The sequence below is a fragment of the Neoarius graeffei genome, chromosome 25 (assembly GCF_027579695.1).
Source record: "Neoarius graeffei isolate fNeoGra1 chromosome 25, fNeoGra1.pri, whole genome shotgun sequence".
NCBI classification, from domain to species: domain Eukaryota; kingdom Metazoa; phylum Chordata; class Actinopteri; order Siluriformes; family Ariidae; genus Neoarius; species Neoarius graeffei.
In genome coordinates, this window is record NC_083593.1 from 36037909 (window position 1) to 36062081 (window position 24173).

The 24173-nt window shown below is 42.8% G+C and overlaps 1 protein-coding gene across 5 annotated transcripts in view; it reads left to right on the top strand.

Annotated features, from left to right (window-relative positions):
- The window catches only part of LOC132873115 (fibrillin-2), a 170232-nt gene that overhangs the window by 140980 nt on the left and 5079 nt on the right, over nt 1-24173 (top strand). Inside the window, exons 53-63 of one of the 5 annotated variants that reach the window (XM_060908372.1) lie at nt 32-151; nt 253-375; nt 1339-1470; nt 2958-3083; nt 4518-4724; nt 6616-6741; nt 6876-6998; nt 9683-9799; nt 10026-10154; nt 21276-21395; nt 21828-22084. In XM_060908372.1, the coding sequence (XP_060764355.1) occupies nt 32-151; nt 253-375; nt 1339-1470; nt 2958-3083; nt 4518-4724; nt 6616-6741; nt 6876-6998; nt 9683-9799; nt 10026-10154; nt 21276-21395; nt 21828-22063 (1559 nt within the window). In that variant the 3' untranslated portion in view covers nt 22064-22084. Of the gene's footprint in view, nt 1-31; nt 152-252; nt 376-1338; nt 1494-2957; nt 3084-4517; nt 4725-6615; nt 6742-6875; nt 6999-9682; nt 9800-10025; nt 10155-21275; nt 21396-21827; nt 22085-24173 lie in introns of those variants that run through there. The other 4 variants (XM_060908370.1, XM_060908371.1, XR_009651532.1 and 1 more) reach the window with 4 other exon arrangements.

The following is a 24173-nucleotide window of genomic DNA, read 5'->3' on the forward strand; positions in this document are numbered from 1 at the left end:
ATGACTTTACGCATTCATTCTGTTCATGCAGATGTTGATGAGTGTGCAGTGGGGAATCCATGTGGAAATGGTACTTGCACTAATGCGATGGGAAGCTTTGAGTGCAACTGCGAGGAAGGGTTTGAGCCAGGGCCCATGATGACATGTGAAGGTGAAACTCTTTTTATTCATCCGTTTGAAAGCGATTAATTTGTGTTTTTCCATAATACTACATTCAAGTGCGAGTCTGACCGTTTTTTATTTATGGTACAGATATAAATGAATGTGCACAGAACCCTCTGCTCTGTGCATTTCGCTGCATCAATACGTTTGGGGGATACGAGTGCTCCTGTCCATCTGGCTACACACTCCGAGATGATGGGAGAATGTGTCAGGGTGAGACAGCAACTCAAACCTTGGGTTATCTCATCTCATCTCATTATCTCTAGCCGCTTTATCCTGTTCTACAGGGTCGCAGGCAAGCTGGAGCCTATCCCAGCTGACTACGGGCGAAAGGCGGGGTACACCCTGGACAAGTCGCCAGGTCATCACAGGGCTGACACATAGACACAGACAACCATTCACACTCACATTCACACCTACGGTCAATTTAGAGTCACCAGTTAACCTAACCTGCATGTCTTTGGACTGTGGGGGAAACCGGAGCACCCGGAGGAAACCCACGCGGACACGGGGAGAACATGCAAACTCCACACAGAAAGGCCCTCACCGGCCACAGGGCTCGAACCCGGACCTTCTTGCTGTGAGGCGACAGCGCTAACCACTACACCACCGTGCCGCCCCAACCTTGGGTTATATGCAGTCAACATCAATTAAAGTGTTTTGCAGTTCTGTATTTTAACAGTATGTAATTTTAATATCATTTTAAATGTATGGCACGGTGGTGTAGTGGTTAGCGCTGTCGCCTCACAGCAAGAAGGTCCGGGTTTGAGCCCCGTGGCCGGCGAGGGCCTTTCTGTGCGGAGTTTGCATGTTGTCTGCGTGGGTTTCCTCCGGGTGCTCCGGTTTCCCCCACAGTCCAAAGACATGCAGGTTAGGTTAACTGGTGACTCTAAATTGAGCGTAGGTGTGAATGTGAGTGTGAATGGTTGTCTGTGTCTATGTGTCAGCCCTGTGATGACCTGGCGACTTGTCCAGGGTGTACCCCGCCTTTCGCCCGTAGTCAGCTGGGATAGGCTCCAGCTTGCCTGCGACCCTGTAGAACAGGATAAAGCGGCTAGAGATAATGAGATGAGATGAGATTTTAAATGTACATTTAGACACTGTCTTCTACCTTTTCTAACACTAATACTGTAGTCCTTAACACTTTGACTCACTTTTCTGTCTTTCACACTGCAGACCTGGATGAGTGTGCAGAGGGTTTACATGACTGTGACACCAGAGGTATGAACTGCAAGAACCTCATCGGAACCTTCATGTGCATGTGTCCTCCTGGACTGGTGCGCAAGCTTGATGACGAAGTGTGTTATGGTCAGAACTCTTGTTTCTCCTCTGTTAAGTGACATTAATACTATTTATATACTACTAGGTGGATACAGTGCCCTCCATAATTACTGGCACCCCTTGTAAAGGTTAGTTAAAAAGATGAGAGAGAAAAAATCCACCTTTTGGTGAAGTCGCTTCATCTCATACTGAAAAAATGAGAAGAATCCAACGTTTAATTGAAATGAATGTATTCAGAGAAAAACAAATCCCTCATCAAGAAATCTCATCTCATTATCTGTAGCCACTTTATCCTGTTCTACAGGGTCGCAGGCAAGCTGGAGCCTATCCCAGCTGACTACGGGCGAAAGGCGGGGTACACCCTGGACAAGTCGCCAGGTCATCACAGGGCTGACACATAGACACAGACAACCATTCACACTCACATTCACACCTACGGTCAATTTAGAGTCACCAGTTAACCTAACCTGCATGTCTTTGGGCTGTGGGGGAAACCGGAGCACCCGGAGGAAACCCACGCGGACACGGGGAGAACATGCAAACTCCACACAGAAAGGCCCTCGCCGGCCACGGGGCTCGAACCCAGGACCTTCTTGCTGTGAGGTGACAGCGCTAACCACTACACCACCGAGCGGCACATGTGTTTTTGTTGAAAATTTCTTGATGAGGTGGGGCGGCACAGTGGTGTAGTGGTTAGCGCTGTCGCCTCACAGCAAGAAGGTCCGGGTTCGAGCCCCGTGGCCGGCGAGGGCCTTTCTGTGCGGAGTTTGCATGTTCTCCCCGTGTCCGCGTGGGTTTCCTCCGGGTGCTCCGGTTTCCCCCACAGTCCAAAGACATGCAGGTTAGGTTAACTGGTGACTCTAAATTGACCGTAGGTGTGAATGTGAGTGTGAATGGTTGTCTGTGTCTATGTGTCAGCCCTGTGATGACCTGGCGACTTGTCCAGGGTGTACCCCGCCTTTCGCCCGTAGTCAGCTGGGATAGGCTCCAGCTTGCCTGCGACCCTGTAGAACAGGATAAAGCGGCTACAGATAATGAGATGAGATGAGACATGTGCCGCTATTATTGGCACCGCTGCATTTAATACTTTGTACAACCTTCCTTTGTCAGTAAAACAGCACTGAGTCTTCCTCTTCAACTTTTTACAAGGTTGGAGAATACAAAGCAGGGCATCTGTGACCATTCCTCTCTAGACAATCTCTCCAGATCATCCAAGGTCATAGGCCCTCTCTTGTGCACTCTCCTCTTCAGCTCACCCAGGTTTTTATTGAAACAACTAATTATTTCTTGATGAGGGATTTGTTTTTCTCTGAATACGTTTTTTTTTTAATTAAAGGTTGGATTTTTCTCATTTTTTCAGTGTGAGATGAAACGATTTCACCAAAAGGTGGATATTTTTTTTTCCTACTCCTTTTTACTAATCTTGACAAGGGGTGCCAATAATCGTGGAGGGCACCGTATATACTTAAGTACACATGCTGTAAATTGACCTCTTTTTGTATTTCTTCCACTAGATGAGAACGAGTGCCGCACTAAGCCAGGTATTTGTGAGAATGGCCGCTGTGTGAACACTATAGGAAGTTACACGTGCGAGTGTGGAGAAGGCTTCCAGCCTGACTCTACACACACCCAGTGCCTTGGTAAGCTTTTTCCGTTTTTACAAAAAAAAAAAAGCAACAGCAACAAAAAACAACAACCCTGAATCAGTAGAAAGGTGTGCTTCTGGATGCATTCATATTCTTTTTCTTTAGTGTTCTGCCTAATGGCTTCAGCCATCAAAGTTTCTAGGGAAGAATTACAGTAGTGGGTTCCTGTTGTCTTCTGCTGGATTATTATAGAGATTTTCTCCTCTCAACCATTCACACCTCTGGGCAATTTAGAGTCACCAGTTAACCTAACCGCATGTCTTTGGACTGTGGGGGAAACCGAAGCACCCGGAGGAAACCCACACAGACACGGGGAGAACATGCAAACTCCACACAGAAAGGCCCTCGCCGGCCATGGGGCTCAAACCCAGAATCTTCTTGCTGTGAGGCGACAGCGCTAACCACTACACCACCTGCAGTCATATTCATAGTTAAAAATTATTGCCTTTCTGGTGAGAGTGCATTTATGTTCCATCCATCCATTATCTCTAGCCGCTTTATCCTGTTCTACAGGGTCGCAGGCAAGCTGGAGCCTATCCCAGCTGACTACGGGCGAAAGGCGGGGTACACCCTGGACAAGTCGCCAGGTCATCACAGGGCTGACACATAGACACAGACAACCATTCACACTCACATTCACACCTACGGGCAATTTAGAGTCACCAGTTAACCTAACCTGCATGTCTTTGGACTGTGGGGGAAACCGGAGCACCCGGAGGAAACCCACACGGACACGGGGAGAACATGCAAACTCCGCACAGAAAGGCCCTCGCTGGCCATGGGGCTCGAACCCAGGACCTTCTTGCTGTGAGGCGACAGTGCTAACCACTACACCACTGTGTGGCCACATTTATGTTCATTATCATTGAAAGTTTGCACACATCTGTTCCTAGAAGGGTTTTTTAATGTTTTTTTTAAACTATTTTAGAGTAATAATTAATAAATTAATTTAATAAATGAAATACTCTCACTGTTTGGATATGTGCATACCATATATCTCAAAATTTTAACCATAACCTTTTATTTAAAAAATATCTATTCAAAAATTCAAGTTTTGACTGGTAATATACATGCTTGTTGATTTTTCCTTCATTGTTTATGCACTCAAAAGCATTTCTAAACATTTCACAATTTCCTAACCTTTCAAAGACATGCGGTTAGGTTAAAATGGAGTGGCCTTGGGCTGAAGTGCCCTTGAGCAAGGCACCTAACCCCCAACTGCTCCCCGGGTGCTGTAGTATAGCTGCCCACTGCTCTGGGTATGTATATGTGCTCATTGCTCATGCACGTTAAATGCATAGAGGTATTTCACTGCGCTTCAGTGTACATGTGATAAATAAAGTTCTTCTTCAATGAAATAACGAAGGTCCAAAACACATGATCATACATTAAACTCACATCGGCATATCTTACCATGACTTTTCCTAGACTACAGAAAAGGCTTCTGTTTCACTGAAGTGCTGCAGACCATGTGTCAGATGTCCTCTAGCAGCAGAATACCCTGCACCAAATCCCAGTGCTGCTGCAACAGTGGGCGTGGCTGGGGGAACCAGTGCGAGCTCTGTCCTCTGCCGGGCACCATCAAGTACAAGAAACTGTGTCCACATGGGTCTGGCTATGCCACAGATGGCACAGGTCTGCCTGCTCCAGATTTTCTCTTTACTTCATTACACCTAGTGCAGTTCCTTAGTGGTGATGAATTTATGGCTAATCTGAATTATGCCCGAGTCCTTCAATACAAAAGTGTGGGTCAGATGTTTGAGCTTATCACTAAACCTTAAAGGTCAGAGGCAATGGCCGGAGGTGAAACACAGAATATCAACTTTATTGTCTAGAAGAACGACCCAAAAAGCGAATTCAATTTTCCTGGTGTCTAATTTGCACCCTAAAATTGAATAAAACGGTTAAAATATACTGTTTTGACCAATTTCCAAAGGTTTGTTTGCATCTCGCTTATGCGCACTTTCACCGCCAGGGGACCGTCATCGTGACGTCATTCAAGCCAAACAGACCGGGAGCAGTTCTGTGTTTACCTGTGAACCGAGCACACGCGTACAGGCTTTGGTCGTGAGAGGTTGTGTAAAATGTCTGAAAGCGGTAGCGATTTTGAAGTAGGAACTGTCCAAATTGAATATCGAGAGGTGAAACCATATATGTATGAACCTATGGCCGTTGCAAAGCAGTCGGTGAATGTGGCTCACTGGTTTGCCCGTGCGGCCTCGGAATCGGACAGCGACTCGGCCAACTCTGATCGCGGTGACCCCGGACCTCGACAAGACTCGCGCCCAAACGATTTATCCTGGTAGTTATGATAAATTCCTACTTTCGTCGTAATACTAAATAAGAGCCCTTTTGAAGAATAATTAAAGCGCCTTCCCTAGTGGATATAGGGAACGATTACTGGACAGTGCGCCAGTAGGCCACATTAGCCTGCCATCCGCGCTATTATACTATTTATAGCCTACTCTAAGCGAGGAAATATCCCTTTGTCTCAGTTACACAATGATTGTACAGGATCCCTCAGGATTCTTGACTTGTCAGTTGCAAGCAAAGGTAAAAATGTTTACCTCCAATCTTCTCCTTTTTGCTTGAGCGTTGCTGGTCCGTTTCTTCTTTGACTGCTTGATTTTGTTTCACGCGCACAATCCACTCTCTCTGCCTCTTCTCCTCTTTCGGAAAAAGCCAACCCTCTCGCTCCGCCTCTTCTCCTTTTTGGGAAAAAGCCAACCCTCTCGCTCCGCCTCTTCTCCTTTTTGGGAAAAAGCCAACCCTCTCGCTCCGCCTCTTCTCCTTTTTGGGAAAAAGCCAACCCTCTCGCTCCGCCTCTTCTCCTTTTTGGGAAAAAGCCAACCCTCTCGCTCCGCCTCTTCTCCTTTTTGGGAAAAAGCCAACCCTCTTGCTCCGCCTCTTCTCCTTTTTGGGAAAAAGCCAACCCTCTCGCTCTGCCTCTTCTCCTTTTTGGGAAAAAGCCAACCCTCTTGCTCCGCCTCTTCTCCTTTTTCGGGAAAAAGCCAACCCATTTGCTTCGTCTCTTCTCCTTTTTTGGAAAAAGCCAATCCACTCTCTCTGCCTCTTCTCCTCTCTCGGTAAAAGGTAAAAACGTCTTCCTGAACCGGTCCCGTTGTTACAGTTCACTGCACAACAATAAGGCATGTTTTTTTCTTTGGAAATTCCCAAACGCACGTCTGCACTCAAGCCGAACGGCAATGCAAGTAAACGGAAGTGGACTCAACTCGAGCGGTTTGTTTGTCTTAAATGACGTCACATGCTGAGTGGTTACGAAAATAGCTGACAGAAATTCGCTGCGATCCGCGCTAACTTGTTTTAATTATTACTTATTAACAATACTTCTTGGGACCAGAAGAAAATTAGAGGTTTTTTAAACATATAAAGTTTCAAATGTGCATAAAATTAAAACCGTTGCCTATGAGCTTTAAGTTTATCTTAAGTTTTCCTCTGTAATGACTTCATACAGCTAATCTTAATAAACATTTCGAATGTTAATGGTAAACTTTTACATCCACAGATATAGATGAGTGTAAGGTCCTTCCAGATGCGTGTAAGAACGGCCAGTGTATCAACACTATGGGTTCCTTTAAATGTCACTGTAACCCAGGCTACACAGCCACCATTGCAGGCACTACTTGTGTTGGTAAGACTCTTCCATTTACACAAACACCAAATGCATCCAAAAGCACTAAAATAGTACCGTCTTTCTTCCTTTATCCTCAAATTTAAGTCCTGCCTTAAACGGCCATATCAGTTATTTCTCTTTGATATTTTAAGACTTGGATGAGTGTAAAATGTCCCCAAAGCCATGCAACTTTATCTGCAAGAACACAGAGGGCAGTTACATGTGCTCCTGTCCACGTGGCTATATCTTGCAAGAGGATGGAAGAACATGTAAAGGTGAGCTTCTCGCAAAAAGGTTTTCTAATATTTAAGTAATGGAAGTGTCCTATAAAGGTGAGGCAGTCATGGTGTCCTAGTAGACGAGGAATCCTGTCTGTCCTTTAGCTTAGTCATTAGAAAATAGCAACTGGCCACATTAAACAGTTGAGATATGATTAGCTTTTATTGCAGCGTGATGACAGAGAAGTCGTCACCACAGTAACCACTGTCCCAACTGGCCTTCCTGCTCATAACAGAGGACATTCCTCTATGCTGTTACAAAGCCATGTAGGACTTTATTTATAATATATTACATATTATTTTCTGTATTATTCAGTTGGACCAGTATAAATATATTGTGTGTTATTAATATGGACTCCAATATAAACTTTGATGTTAACACTTTGATGCTAGCTTCTACAATGTCACTGGAAACCTCATTATGTATATTAAAACCTAAACACTGCAAAGAGTATCCATATCGCATTGATTCAAGGTGACGGTTTTGGGTCAGAATACGATTTTGTTTAATATTAAAAACGTAATGATGTGAAAGTAAGACCATCTGTTTCCAAACTGAAGCTAAAGCACTAAGATTGCTTGCAGACACTGGAGTCTAAAGTAAATGGGCAAATATATTTTAGACCAAACTATTTTTTAAATGGCCAAGTAATATAAACCCCAGTTTCATACTATTAAAGAACCCCTACCAGGAAGTTTATGGAAAGAAAAAAAAACAAAAACCAAACAGTCACAGAGTTCAAGCTATTTTCTGTGGACGTGGACCAGAATCCTCCCAGAATAGTGTCATGTGACTGATGAGTAAATACAGGGAGTGTTTGGCACTGGTTATTGTGGATAAACTTTACTAAACTGAGGGCAGTTCTTCTTGCGCAGGGTCTTAAACAGTCTCAGATAAATAAATGTTGTATGAAGTCACTGCAATAATGCAGTGTTTGTTGGATTTGATTCATTCAGAATAGAGAAAAAAAAACATGCAGGACATGAATATCAGATCAGGACTAAATACAACCCCGATTCCAAAAAAGTTGGGACAAAGTACAAATTGTAAATAAAAACGGAATGCAATAATTTACAAATCTCAAAAACTGATATTGTATTCACAATAGAACATAGACAACCTATCAAATGTCGAAAGTGAGACATTTTGAAATTTCATGCCTAATATTGGCTCATTTGAAATTTCATGACAGCAACACATCTCAAAAAAGTTGGGACAGGGGCAATAAGAGGCTGGAAAAGTTAAAGGTACAGAAAAGGAACAGCTGGAGGACCAAATTGCAACTCATTAGGTCAATTGGCAATAGGTCATTAACATGACTGGGTATAAAAAGAGCATCTTGGAGTGGCAGCGGCTCTCAGAAGTAAAGATGGGAAGAGGATCACCAATCCCCCTAATTCTGCGCCGACAAATAGTGGAGCAATATCAGAAAGGAGTTCGACAGTGTAAAATTGCAAAGAGTTTGAACATATCATCATCTACAGTGCATAATATCATCAAAAGATTCAGAGAATCTGGAAGAATCTCTGTGCATAAGGGTCAAGGCCGGAAAACCATACTGGGTGCCCGTGATCTTCGGGCCCTTAGACGGCACTGCATCACATACAGGCATGCTTCTGTATTGGAAATCACAAAATGGGCTCAGGAATATTTCCAGAGAACATTATCTGTGAACACAATTCACTGTGCCATCCGCCGTTGCCAGCTAAAACTCTATAGTTCAAAGAAGAAGCCATATCTAAACATGATCCAGAAGCGCAGACGTCTTCTCTGGGCCAAGGCTCATTTAAAATGGACTGTGGCAAAATGGAAAACTGTTCTGTGGTCAGACGTATCAAAATTTGAAGTTCTTTATGGAAATCAGGGACGCCGTGTCATTCGGACTAAAGAGGAGAAGGACGACCCAAGTTGTTATCAGCGCTCAGTTCAGAAGCCTGCATCTCTGATGGTATGGGGTTGCATTAGTGCGTGTGGCATGGGCAGCTTACACATCTGGAAAGACACCATCAATGCTGAAAGGTATATCCAGGTTCTAGAGCAACATATGCTCCCATCCAGACGACGTCTCTTTCAGGGAAGACCTTGCATTTTCCAACATGACAATGCCAAACCACATACTGCATCAATTACAGCATCATGGCTGCGTAGAAGAAGGGTCCGGGTACTGAACTGGCCAGCCTGCAGTCCAGATCTTTCACCCATAGAAAACATTTGGCGCATCATAAAACGGAAGATACGACTAAAAAGACCTAAGACAGTTGAGCAACTAGAATCCTACATTAGACAAGAATGGGTTAAGATTCCTATCCCTAAACTTGAGCAACTTGTCTCCTCAGTCCCCAGACGTTTACAGACTGTTGTAAAGAGAAAGGGGGATGTCTCACAGTGGGAAACATGGCCTTGTCCCAACTTTTTTGAGATGCGTTGTTGTCATGAAATTTAAAATCACCTAATTTTTCTCTTTAAATGATACATTTTCTCAGTTTAAACATTTGATATGTCATCTATGTTCTGAATAAAATATGGAATTTTGAAACTTCCACATCATTGCATTCCGTTTTTATTTACAATCTGTATTTTGTCCCAACTTTTTTGGAATCGGGGTTGTACATTATTTCAGAAAGAGAAAATGATGAGCTGATTGATTTCAAGAGTTGAATTTTATTTTGATGTTTTGAAGATTTGGACGAATGCCAGTTAAAGAGGCACAACTGCCAGTTTATGTGTGTTAACACTATTGGTGGCTTCGCTTGCAAATGTCCTCCGGGTTTTACACAACACCACACTGCCTGTATGGGTAAGCATATAACAAACACAAAACACATATAAATACAGAATGATCTGAAGTTTTCTACTGAATCGAAGTTTACTGTACGGTATGTTGTAAGAACTGGTCAAGAGTCAATAACTTTAACTTATTTTGACACTCTGTCGAATTGTTTACGACACTGAAAATATGAAATAACAAGGAAGCAGTAAGAGCAAAACATCCTGTGCCTTGTTGTGCATTTTACCCCGAACAGATAATAACGAGTGTGCTGCAGAGCCCAGTCTGTGTGGAGTTAAGGGCATCTGCCAGAATTCACCAGGCAGCTTTAGTTGTGAATGCCAACACGGATTTAGCCTGGACTCTACTGGCCTGCACTGTGAAGGTAATGTTGTCTACATATGGCACTGTGTGTGGCCGTCAAAGTAAAGATGTGGCTAGATCTGAGCATTTCAGTCATGTGACTTTTCTGTCGGGGTCATTATATTTGGGACAAAAATTGAAGTGATTATATAGTGTGACGTCCCATGGAACACAAAGGGAGAGGTATTGAAAATATAGTACAACAAGGGTTTGGTACTACAAGGCTATTGGACATAACACAAAAGTGCTTTTTAAGACCCTTTCTCCCTTCTGGATTTCACATAACAGAACTCATAGTCAGGAAAAACAAAGCTGCACTTTTATTAATAAGAATGCTGGTTCCCCTTGTGTATTTTGCAAGACCTTTACATGCTATACATAATAGATTGAAATTGCGCTTATCCTAAATTGAGTGAGTTTGATATTAAAGCGAGATGGCCTTTCGATTTCGTGAAATCAGTTAAATTTAGTTCCCTGTGAAATTTGGTCATTGTGATACATGTTATTTACCAGCTGGGAGGTCCGTATGGTGAAATACCGTGACCTCGGCCTTGAATACTGACCGAGGCCCACCATACAGACCGACCTTAAGCTGGTAAATAATATATTTATTTTTTTCTTTACCAAATTCTAACAGAAAACGAGAGCACCCGAAAGGGAAAACCGAGCCGAGCCGCCATTTTGAATCCTCATTCACGGCTGTAATGTAAATGGCTTCCTCCTCGGTATACAAGTGCACTTCCATGGCAGGAAAAAACTACATTTTGCCGCCTATGTAGTCCCCTATTTATACAAAATTGAGTCATTCAGGATTCAGCCATGTTTTTACTTGGCGTTAGCAGCAGTTAAAGGTTTTTAGCTTTCTCCTGAAATGTTTTCTTTTATTTCTTCTTCCTCAGGGTAGTAAAACTCGCTTTCGCTGTGAAGACTGTCGTTATCGCTATCCATGCTGTAAAATTAATGCTATTCTCCTGAGAAATGCTGGCAAAAATGTATAAGATTTTTGATAATCTTATAAATAAATCTTATTAAAAAAGATAAATGTTTACAAAAATTGCTACTATGTTTGTTGTTGTGAACGAGCGAGTCGCCAGAGGTCCGTAACCGGGTTCCGTAACTGGGGTCCGTATCGTAGGATATGGACGCGCTTGCCAGCCAATCAGAGTGCAGGATTTGATGGAAACCGGACCGCGAAAAAAATAAATATGTTTATTTCTGCAATATCTCACAAAATATCACTCCATTCTGTGGCTGGGAAGTTATTTAATTTGAGGGGATTCCCGAGCAAATAATGTGCATGAAGTCGCTCGCTTCGCGCAGTCAAGCAGACAGAGGAAGTCCATGTGCACATGCACAGGTTTACCTTTGACCGTACACTGACAGTTACATCATTCTGTCACTAAACGAACAGCTGATCACACCGAGGAGCTCGCTGACCGCCGATATTTATTAGTTTGGTCCTGCGTTTCCTTTGCAACATAACGTCTTTTCTTCTCTCTTTCTGTTACTGTCATCGGTCTTCTACGTTTCATTCGCACACTCACGTCCTCCATTTTTCTCTCCTGCTTTAAATCTGTATCCCACAATGCCTTTCGCAAACGGGGAAAGCCCACCACGTGATGCATAACGTAGTATCTTGAATTGGGTCATGGTGAAGCAGGAAAAAATAGCGGGGAATTTAGGGCCACGTGGAGATAAATTCATTAATTGTTCTATTTTTAAAAAAAAAGCTAATAAAATTGGAAGTCTGTGATTCGAATTTAGTAGCTTTCAGTCCACTAAACAAAAATAACTGGGTGTCGGGGAAAATTATTTTTATGACCTACACTTAAAATCTGAAAGGCCGTCTAGCTTTAAAGTGCATATTCTGGACAAATTTTGTGTATTTATTTATTTTTTTATTATATGAAAGTATGTCCCTTTATGGGCGGCACGGTGGTGTAGTGGTTAGCGCTGTCGCCTCACAGCAAGAAGGTCCGGGTTCGAGCCCCGTGGCCGGCGAGGACCTTTCTGTGCAGAGTTTACATGTTGTCCGCGTGGGTTTCCTCCGGGTGCTCCAGTTTCGTCCAAAGACATGCAGGTTAGGTTAACTGGTGACTCTAAATTGACCGTAGGTGTGAATGTGAGTGTGAATGGTTGTCTGTGTCTATGTATCAGCCCTGTGATGACCTGGCGACTTGTCCAGGGTGTACCCCGCCTTTCGCCCGTAGTCAGCTGGGATAGGCTCCAGCTTGCCTGCGACCCTGTAGAACAGGATAAAGCGGCTAGAGATAATGAGATGAGATGAGATGTCCCTTTACACACTCATCCAGAAGGGTAATTTTGCACAAGGCCATCTGTCTACAGCAAAAAAATAAAATAAAATAACAAAACACGTCTGGAAAAATCCCAAGGGAGTCTGGAGCCAGATTCGTGACGTTATCTGCGGAAGCGCCAGCAGGCTGAGAGAGCTTTGCACGGTTTCAGTGCACAGCCTGTGTAGACCAAGCGCTCCCATTTCTCTCTCATTGTCCGGTCTTTTGGAAAACGATGAGTACTAATCCCATCAAGATTGGTGTTGCTACACCCTCCTACGATACATCTGTTAACCATTTTAATAATTACGTGATAACGTTGAAGAAATTTGCAGAAAACCACCAGGTCGTTTTCTCGTAAACAAACCAGCGCTGACGTAGGATTCAGAGGGAGGCGTCCCGCACGCGACGTCATGAAAATCAATGTTTCCCGGGAAATTCAAATGCCAAGTTGTTTCAGAGGCGGACCAATTCGCCTCAAATGGCTTGATTTCAACTGAATTATTCTGGTATTGCGCAAGGTAAAAAAAAAATTGCAGAGAATGCAGAATGTTACAGATATTTGACCAAAGTTTAATATAAAATAGGAGAATTACATTGATCTTGCTCCTGAATTTACCCGTGATATGCACTTTAAGCTTTTAAAATTTCGACACATTGGCATTTATTAAACTTTTTTAAACATGCACGCTGCTGAATATTAGATTTATGTACAGCTTGCAAGCATACACAATATATGTGCATGTATACAAGTACAAAGAAGTTTAAATAGAAGAATGTTTTGTACAGGAATAAAGTCACTTCCTCAAAAAAGGGATGTTATGCTTCAGTCTGCCTGAATTCATTTTTTAATTATAGGTAGTAGACTTCTTCACGTGGCTTCAGTCCTCGCAAAGAACGATAGTGATTATCATTCAGTTACTCCCTTGCTTAGTAATATGACGATTTGTATTTTTTTTTCTGCTTCAGTCATGCACACATTGTTTGACGTGAACCTCTTGACTCCAAAGTTACCAAAGGGAAGTTAATATCCTCCATCATTTGTATAATTACTGACATGTCTTTCCAACTATGATGTCTTCCATTGCACAGAATCTGAAATTATGAAATCATTCACTGCAATAATCATGTGAGAAATAGTCAGTTGGTGTATCACATTAACGAATGCAGGTCACTACAAGAAAGTGTTGCTCCTGTGTTCGGAAGCGTTAAACATCTGTGCAGTCACATTGAGTCGGACAGCTTCTCACACTCATGAACCCTGAGACCTAGAAACGTATTTAGCTGGGCTCATTAAAAGCACGTGACAGAGGAATCCAGCAATATGATTATAGGAGCCAAACAGTTTCTCTGAAAAGCTGAACCAAATCTACACTCACTCTCTTGGCATGTCTAAAGAGTTCAACACAAGTCAAAGCATTTTTTTTTTTTTTGAACGCTCACTTAATTTAGTCATCAGCAATTTGGCAAACTGATTTCAAGCTCCGCTGATATAAAATATCCACTACATTATATAATATTATAAGTGTAATAATTACGTAGTATAAGATTTAAACAGGGCGGCATGGTGGTGTAGTGGTTAGCGCCGTCGCTTCACAGCAAGAAGGTCCGGGTTCGAGCCCCGTGGCCGGCGAGGGCCTTTCTGTGCGGAGTTTGCATGTTGTCCGCATGGGTTTCCTCCGGGTGCTCCGGTTTCCCCCACAGTCCAAAGACATGCAGGTTAGGTTAACTGGTGACTCTAAATTGACCGTGAATGTGAATGGTTGTCTGTGTCTATGTGTCAGCCCTGTGATGACCTGGCGACTTGTCCAGGGTGTACCCCGCCTTTCGCCCGTAGTCAGCTGGGATAGGCTCCAGCTCGCCTGCGACCCTGTAGAACAGGATAAAGCGGCTAGAGATAATGAGATTTAAACAAAAACTGAAATACAGATTTCAGTTTTTCAGATACAGACTTCAGTGACATAGATAAGCTGAACATTTTCTGTGCATCATGCTGCAAAGACGTGCTCGTACAGGATGTGTTTTTTTTGTTTGTTTGTTTTTTTACTTTTATTGCAAAAGGCTGACAGGAACTTTGGAGTCAACACATTGGTTCACCTCAAACAATGTGTGCATGACTGAAGCAGAAAAAAAATACAATTTGTCATATTACTAAGCAAGAGAGTAACTGAATGATAATCACTATCGTTCTTTGCGAGGACTGAAGCCACGTGAGGAAGTCTACTATAATTAAAAGAAGGATTCAGGCAGACTGAAGCATAACTTATCCCTTTTTCAGGAACTGACTTTATTCCTGTACAAAACATTCTTCTGTTTAAGTCAGTGTAAACTTTTATGAACAGTACATATTAGGGTGCATCAGTTGCCCCCTAAAAATGAAAAGTTCCTCTGATCATGATGCATTTCTGTTTTTATGTTCCTTTTGGTAAGAAAGCACACTGGGTGAAATATTTTGACAAAATTCAAAAGTTTAATGGTGGCACCAGGAGCTCAAAGTTATGGAAAAAGCTGCTATTTTATGACTTTTATGACAAAATTTCGATCACTTTTCATGAAACATTACGGCACCTTATAGAGTATACCAAATATCTTAGATACACATTTTTAGTACATATTCTAAATATATTATCAAGCACAGTTTGAGTTTTAGCTGTTCATTGAATCATTGTTCAACTACTTTTAAACAATACAAATGTATTATGAATCACATTAATGCTTCTCAACCCCTCGCAAAGGTTCTTAACATGATCTCTGGGTCACAAGAAATTAATAAATGGAGTCCAACATTGTGATTCAAACCTGACGCGAAAACATAAAATAAGCGTTTTTTGGTAAAAAAATGAACCTCATGATGCCACCATTAGACTTTTGAATATGGTCAAAAAATTTTACAGGATGTCTTTATCGGTGAAAAGAAACACCCAAACAAAAATGCATCAGATTTTATGAAAGTGAGGGCAACTGATGCACCCTAGTACATACAGTGGGGCAAAAAAGTATTTAGTCAGCCACCAACTGTGCAAGTTCTCCCACTTGAATGGGGAGAATGGACAGAATGGGGGGGAAAGAATCCAGGAAATCACATTGTAGGATTTTTAATGAATTAATTGGTAAATTCCTCGGTAAAATAAGTATTTGGTCACCTACAAACAAGCAAGATTTCTGGCTCTCACAGACCTGTAACTTCTTCTTTAAGAGGCTCCTCTGTCCTCCACTCGTTACCTGTATTAATGGCACCTGTTTGAACTCGTTATCAGTATAAAAGACACCTGTCCACAACCTCAAACAGTCACACTCCAAACTCCACTATGGCCAAGACCAAAGAGCTGTCAAAGGACACCAGAAACAAAATTGTAGACCTGCACCAGGCTGGGAAGACTGAATCTGCAATAGGTAAGCAGCTTGGTGTGAAGAAATCAACTGTGGGAGCAATTATTAGAAAATGGAAGACATACAAGACCACTGATAATCTCCCTCGATCTGGATCAAGATCTCACCCCGTGGGGTCAAAATGATCACAAGAACGGTGAGCAAAAATCCCAGAACCACACGGGGGGACCTAGTGAATGACCTGCAGAGAGCTGGGACCAAAGTAACAAAGGCTACCATCAGTAACACACTACGCCGCCAGGGACTCAAATCCTGCAGTGCCAGACATGTCCCCCTGCTTAAGCCAGTACATGTCCAGGCCCGTCTGAAGTTTGCTAGAGAGCATTTGGATGATCCAGAAGAGGATTGGGAGAATGTCAGATGAAACCAAAATAGAACTTTTTGGTAAAAACTCAACTTGTCGTGTTTGGAGGAGAAAGAATGCTGAGTTGCATCCAAAGAACACCATACCTACTGTGAAGCATGGGGGTGGAAACATCATGCTTTGGGGCTGTTTTTCTGCAAAGGGACCAGGACGACTGATCCGTGTAAAGGAAAGAATGAATGGGGCCATGTATCGTGAGATTTTGAGTGAAAACCTCCTTCCATCAGCAAGGGCATTGAAGATGAAACGTGGCTGGGTCTTTCAGCATGACAATGATCCCAAACACACCGCCCGGGCAACGAAGGAGTGGCTTCGTAAGAAGCATTTCAAGGTCCTGGAGTGGCCTAGCCACTCTCCAGATCTCAACCCCATAGAAAATCTTTGGAGGGAGTTGAAAGTCCGTGTTGCCCAGCGACAGCCCCAAAACATCACTGCTCTAGAGGAGATCTGCATGGAGGAATGGGCCAAAATACCAGCAACAGTGTGTGAAAACCTTGTGAAGACTTAGAGAAATGGCCCTTTTCCACTACCCTTTTTCAGCTCACTTCAGCTCGGTTCAGCTCACTTCAGCCCGACACGGCTCGCGTTTCGACTACCAAAAACCAGCACGACTCAGCTCGTTTCAGCCCTGCTTAGCCCCTAAAACTCGCACCGTTTTGGAGTGGGGCTGAAGCGAGCCAAACCGTGCCGACTGAGGTTGGGGGCGTGAGCAGACACTCCCCTGTGCACTGATTGGTGAGGAGGCGTGTCCTCACATGCCCACACACGCCCCGCGAGCGCGCTGGGATCTGTAAACACCGCAAACCCGGAAGAAGAATAATTATGAATTACGAGAATTTCTGAAGCCTTATGCGCCTCGCCTCATCTATACGCTCTTGCCAGTATCTGTCCGCGTTGTCGGTGACAACAAGCCACAGCACCGAGACCAGCAACACTAACGACTCCATGTCCTCCATGTTTATTGTTTACTATTCGGGTCGTGAGACTACCGCTTAAAAGCTCACTGAATCAGTGACATACAGAGCATCGTGGACGAGTTCGCGGAGCGCAAGGCTCGCCGTATGCCCTTCAAATAATGCGCGCAGTAGGCTATTGATGTTTTATTATGAGCCATGTACAGTATGTCACCTAATGTTTTTTTTGTTTCTGAGTTACATGTTCGTTTGAAGGACTTAATGTACAAAATAACATAGTTGCACCCCGGAGTGTTGAAATTGGTAAACACAGTGCATTCAGTGAGGTTTGCACCGCCCTCCTTTTATTTCTGACTCTTCCTGTCACCACTCTGAGCGCTCATTCGTATGCCCTTCAAATAATGTGCGCAGTATAGGCTATTGATGTTTTATGAGCCATGTACAGTATCCTAATGTTTTTTGTTTCTGAGTTACATGTTCGTTTGAAGGACTTGATGTACTAAATAACATAGTTGCACCCGGTAGTGTTGAAATTGGTAAACACCGCAGTTGCGGACATTTTGTAGCCTAAAATGATGTTATGATAAGCTTTAATAAAGGGTCCGGTCATTTGCCCCGCCCCCGGCCCGGCTCTGACTTGTTCCGCCACTGTCACTGATGTCACTGTTTGCGCTGCTTAACGGCATCACATGACGTCCACCCACTTTCGCTAACTCCACCCAATGTGTCCACCCACTTCCAGCCAGCACGGTTCAGCGCGGTTGTAGTCGAAATGCAACTCCAACAGCCCCGCTCAGCTCGACTCAGCTCGACTCGGCACGGCACGGCTCAGCCGCGTTTGTAGTGGAAAAGCGGCAAAAATGTTTGACCTCTGTCATTGCCAATAAAGGGTATATAACAAAGTATTGAGATGAACTTTTGTTATTGACCAAATACTTATTTTCCACCATAATTTGCAAATAAATTCTTTAAAAATCAGACAATGTGATTTTCTGGATTTTTTTTTCTCATTTTGTCTCTCATAGTTGAAGTGTACCTATGATGAAAATTACAGGCCTCTCTCATCTTTTTAAGTGGGAGAACTTGCACAATTGGTGACTGAATAAATACTTTTTTGCCCCACTGTATGAATACGCATATATTGTGTATACTTGCAAGCTGTGTATAAATTTAATATTCAACAGTGTGCATGCTTAAAAGTTTAATAAATGCCAGCATGTCTAAATTTGTAAAGTTTAATATCAAACTCGCTCAATTTAGGATAAGCACAATTTCAGTTTAGTATGGATAACATGGGGTGGCACGGTGGTGTAGTGGTTAGCGCTGTCGCCTCACAGCAAGAAGGTCCGGGTTCGAGCCCCGTGGCCGGCGAGGGCCTTTCTGTGCGGAGTTTGCATGTTCTCCCCGTGTCCGCGTGGGTTTCCTCCGGGTGCTCCGGTTTCCCCCACAGTCCAAAGACATGCAGGTTAGGTTAACTGGTGACTCTAAATTGACCGTAGGTGTGAGTGTGAATGGTTGTCTGTGTCTATGTGTCAGCCCTGTGATGACCTGGCGACTTGTCCAGGGTGTACCCCGCCTTTCGCCCGTAGTCAGATGGGATAGGCTCCAGCTTGCTTGCGACCCTGTAGAGATAATGAGATGAGATGAGAAAATCCAGAAAATGTTCAGCTTATCTATGTGATTGAAGTGTACATGTTCAGCGATATATATACTGTATATCTGAGACATATTCTTATTAAAATGAATTGGGCTTGAATCTCATTTTCTTCTGCTGGCACCGTCTATCAAGCATCTCATGATTGCTAAACAACTCATCTGAGTCCTGGAGAGTTTGTAACCTGTTCCGGATTAAAAAAAGCACTTTTAGGGTTGTGTAGACCTTGTGTACTTTTTAGGGTTGTGTGCTTAACACCTAAACCGTGCACAATTACGTCATAAGTCATTTTTACCAATTTTGCCTGCAGTCTTGAACCATTTTCCTGCTGTTACACCTAAGACCAGGTTGCAGGTATGTCTGTCGTGGTCTGTGAAATGTGTGGGATGAACAATGAACTGTTTAGCAGCAACAGACCCTTAATCCTCTTTAAGTACATCAGAAACTGCTGCACTGTCAGGCGGCCAACTTTCTTCAAGCCAGAGAATCCGGTCCACATTAATATTTCGCTGCAGCAGTGGCTCATGTTATCATGGAAACTACTGCCAGTCTAGAAGTTTTTGAACAAAAAGGCTCTTTTACATTCCCCGAGAAGGTTTAAGTCCCTCGTTAAGTTTCTATGAAGCTGTTACGATACCACGAGCATCTGTGAAACAGGAAAGGAAGTGCTACAGTATTACCACATCACAGACTGGAAAAGGGTCCACGTTGCTGTAGTCGTGCAATAAAGTGTTAGGCTATAATATGAAAGACTGATGGTGTATATAAACGGGTAAATTGGATCATGAGGATTTAATCTCTGATGTGGTACAAGTGTGTTGATGGATATTACTGACAGTCTTTGTTTCTCGTTAAATGGAAGGCAAGGCAAGGCAAGTTTATTTATATAGCACATTTCATACACAGTGGCAGTTCAATGTGCTTTACAGAAGTAAAAGCAGAACAGTAAACAATAGAAAATAAAATTACATAAAATAATTGGGGAAGAAAAATAATAAGAATTAAACAATAGTAGAAATAAAATAATAAAATGGAATAAAGTTCAAAAAAGGAATCAGCCTCGAGATTAATTATTATTATGGGTTTAACTCATAAAGCGCGCTCTTCCCGTGGCTCTTCCACGAGGATCACCAAAAATCGTCCCGCAGACAAAATCTACGAGGATCACCAAAAATCGTCCCGCAGACAAAATCTACGAGGATCACATAAAGCGCGCTCTTCCCGTGGCTCTTCCACGAGGATCACCAAAAATCGTCCCGCAGACACAATCTACGAGGATCACCAAAAATCGTCCCGCAGACACAATCTACGAGGATCACAGTAACAAAGAATTAAAGTAAAAGTAAAATCATTAAAATCCAAGATTAAAAAGAAATTAAAATAAAGTAAAATCATTAAAATCAGAATTAAAAGAAATTATGTTAAAGGAAATTAATTACTTAGGTAAAAATTAATCAAGTGAAAGCATCTGAAAACAGCTTTGTCTTGAGCCTGGATTTAAAACTAACAACAGTAGGAGCATTTTTGATATCATCTGGAAGTTGGTTCCAAAGCTTAGCAGCATAGCAACTAAAGGCTGCTTCACCACACTTCGTTTTGACAGCTGGTATTACTAGCAAGTTTTTCTCCTGTGATCTTAGAGACCTAGTTGGTGCATATAATTGAAACATATCCAGTAGGTAGCTGGGTCCCATCCCATTTAATGTTTTAAATAGAAGAAGTAGTGCTTTAAAGTCAATTCTATAGCTCACTGGGAGCCAGTGCAGAGACCTTAGGATTGGAGTGATATGAACTACCCTTTTTGTTCTTGTAAGAACCCTTGCTGCTGCATTTTGGATTAGTTGAAGCTCTTTGATGGTCTTTTTTGGAAGACCTGTGAAAAGGCTATTGCAGTAATCAACCCTACTGGAGATGAAAGCATGAATAAGTTTTTCTAGATCATGTTTTGACATGAGACCCCTGAGTTTAGAAATGTTTTTTAGGTGATAGAATGCTGACTTTTTTACCACTTTCATATGACTGTTGAAGTTAAGTTCGCTGTCAATAAGGACACCAAGGTTTTTGACAGTATCCTTTGCTTTAAGCCCCTTAGTTTCAAGAACAGTGGCAATCCTAAGCCTTTCCTCCTTTTTGCCAAATATAATTGCTTCAGTTTTATCTGGAAAGCAGTAATACGCAGTAGAGGTATGAGCGGGACTTTTTATTTTAACGTTACAATCCTGCACGCTTTGGCTGAAAGACTGCTCCGTTAATTGTTTTTGCACCACAGTCAGCCTGTCCGGATGAACGAATAAAGAAATGAAGCCCAGTTTAAACGAGACACATGAGCATCTCGCTACATCCAGTATGCTTCCAGGTTGATTAACAGACTTCTCTTTGTCCTGCGAGCTTCAGCTGAATGCCCGCTCACACCCACATGAGAGGAAAAACCACCTACACCTTTTTCCTGACACACACCTTTAGAGTGCAGAGCTGTTCATATTTTTGTCGTTACCGAATTTATTTCTCTTCTCCGCCTTTCGTGTAGATGTCGATGAGTGTAAAAGCAATCATAGATGTCAGTATGGCTGTGACAACATGTTAGGGGGGTACCGCTGCAGCTGCCCTCAAGGCTACACCCAGCACTACCAGTGGAACCAGTGTGTTGGTGAGTAACACAAATAAGTGAAAACTGTGTGCGCGCGCTGATGTTTTATTGCAAAAGGCTGACAGCCATGAATATTTTATTTCACCACTGACTTTAATTTAGCATTCCTTACAGCAGCATGTTTAACATGAGCGTTACTGCAACCATGTTTCAGTCAAGGCATTAGTTTTTTATTGTAAGCATTTGTTTAGAATGGTGCATATTTGTAATTAGGTGGAACAACAGCACCATCTATGGGACAATGAAACTGTGCCTTGATTGTGAAAAAATTCACAAGTCAGTTATGAAACTTCGTGTATGTCATGTCTATCTTTCACAAAGAAGTCCATCTATAATCAGCAAGGAGTAGAATACTTAAAGAAAAAAAAACAATTAAAATGGTGGCACCACATTCACACAGCTCTGTATAAAGCATAACTGTCTGTGCTGTAGATGAGAACGAGTGCTCCACTCCCGGCACCTGCGGCACTGCTTCATGTTACAACACATTAGGCAGCTTCAAGTGTGCCTGTCCCGCTGGATTCAACTTCGAGCAGCTCTCCAGCAGCTGCCAGGATGTGGATGAGTGCACCTCCTTCAAAAACCCCTGCAGCTACGGCTGCTCCAACACCCAAGGAGGCTACAAGTGCGGCTGTCCTCCTGGATACTACAGAGTCGGCCAAGGGTGAGGAGGGCGTGCGGCATGCTAAGTACGCTAAGGGCATCTGGGCTCACGGCGATATTACTAGGCTAGAAAGATACAATATGTACAATGGCAAGTTAGTCCTGATTATTGCTGGTTGTATTCTTTACAGTTTGAAGCACTTTTCATAGCCATGTTGTACCATGCAGATACTGCTAAGAGTAGCGTTACTTTACTGCAGCCCCTTTCACATAGGAAACCCATTAATGTATCGGGTAAAAACAACACGGGATAAGTAACAAATCTTCATTCCCACTCAGTCTTCTGTAACGGTAAAGTAACGGGTGTTGCGTATTCACACCTCGCTGTATTTAAAGGGAGCACGGACCTCCACGGTATGTGTAAAACATGCGAGATCGGACATGACGTATAATTAATTCCAATTTTCTGCCATATCTGGCAATGTTTTCTTTCCTCGTTGTTTTAAATTTGCCGCCGGTCACTTTACAGTGAAGCAGTATGAGTATTCAGATTATGCAGGCATCAGTAATTTCATCTCGGTATCACTGCATCATCATTTATGCAGTATTTCCCACACATACAGTGGGGCAAAAAAGTATTTAGTCAGTCACCAATTGTGCAAGTTCTCCCACTTAAAAACATGAGAGAGGCCTGTAATTTTCATCATAGGTATACCTCAACTATGAGAGACAAAATGAGAAAAAAAATCCAGAAAATCACATTGATTTTTAAAGAATTTATTTGCAAATTATGGTGGAAAATAAGTATTTGGTCAATAACAAAAGTTCATCTCAATACTTCGTTATATACCCTTTGATGGCAATGACAGAGGTCAAATGTTTTCTGTAAGTCTTCACAAGGTTTTCACACACTGTTGCTGGTATTTTGGCCCATTCCTCCATGCAGATCTCCTCTAGAGCAGTGATGTTTTGGGGCTGTCGCTGGGAAACACGGACTTTCAACTCCCTCCAAAGATTTTCTATGGGGTTGAGATCTGGAGACTGGCTAGGCCACTCCAGGACCTTGAAATGCTTCTTACGAAGCCACTCCTTCGTTGCCCGGGCGGTGTGTTTGGGATCATTGTCATGCTGAAAGACCCAGCCACGTTTCATCTTCAATACCCTTGCTGATGGAAGGAGGTTTTCACTCAAAATCTCACGATACATGGCCCCATTCATTCTTTCCTTTACACGGATCAGTCGTCCTGGTCCCTTTGCAGAAAAACCGCCCCAAAGCATGATGTTTCCACCCCCATGCTTCACAGTAGGTATGGTGTTCTTTGGATGCAACTCAGCATTCTTTCTCCTCCAAACATGACAAGTTGAGTTTTTACCAAAAAGTTCTATTTTGGTTTCATCTGACCATATGGCATTCCCCCAATCCTCTTCTGGATCATCCAAATGCTCTCTAGCAAACTTCAGACGGGCCTGGACATGTACTGGCTTAAGCAGGGGGACACGTCTGGCACTGCAGGATTTGAGTCCCTGGCGGCGTAGTGTGTTACTGATGGTAGCCTTTGTTACTTTGGTCCCAGCTCTCTGCAGGTCATTCACTAGGTCCCCCCATGTGGTTCTGGGATTTTTGCTCACCGTTCTTGTGATCATTTTGACCCCACGGGGTGAGATCTTGCGTGGAGCCCCAGATCAAGGGAGATTATCAGTGGTTTTGTATGTCTTCCATTTTCTAATAATTGCTCCCACAGTTGATTTCTTCACACCAAGCTGCTTATCTATTGCAGATTCAGTCTTCCCAGCCTGGTGCAGGTCTACAATTTTGTTTCTGGTTTCCTTTGACAGCTCTTTGGTCTTGGCCATAGTGGAGTTTGGACTGTGACTGTTTGAGGTTGTGGACAGGTGTCTTTTAGACTGATAATGAGTTCAAACAGGTGCCATTAATACAGGTAACGAGTGGAGGACAGAGGAGCCTCTTAAAGAAGAAGTTACAGGTCTGTGAGAGCCAGAAATCTTGCTTGTTTGTAGGTGACCAAATACTTATTTTACCGAGGAATTTACCAATTAATTCATTAAAAATCCTACAATGTGATTTCCTGGATTCTTTCCCCCCATTCTGTGTCTCATAGTTGAAGTGTACCTATGATGAAAATTACAGGCCTCTCATCTTTTTAAGTGGGAGAA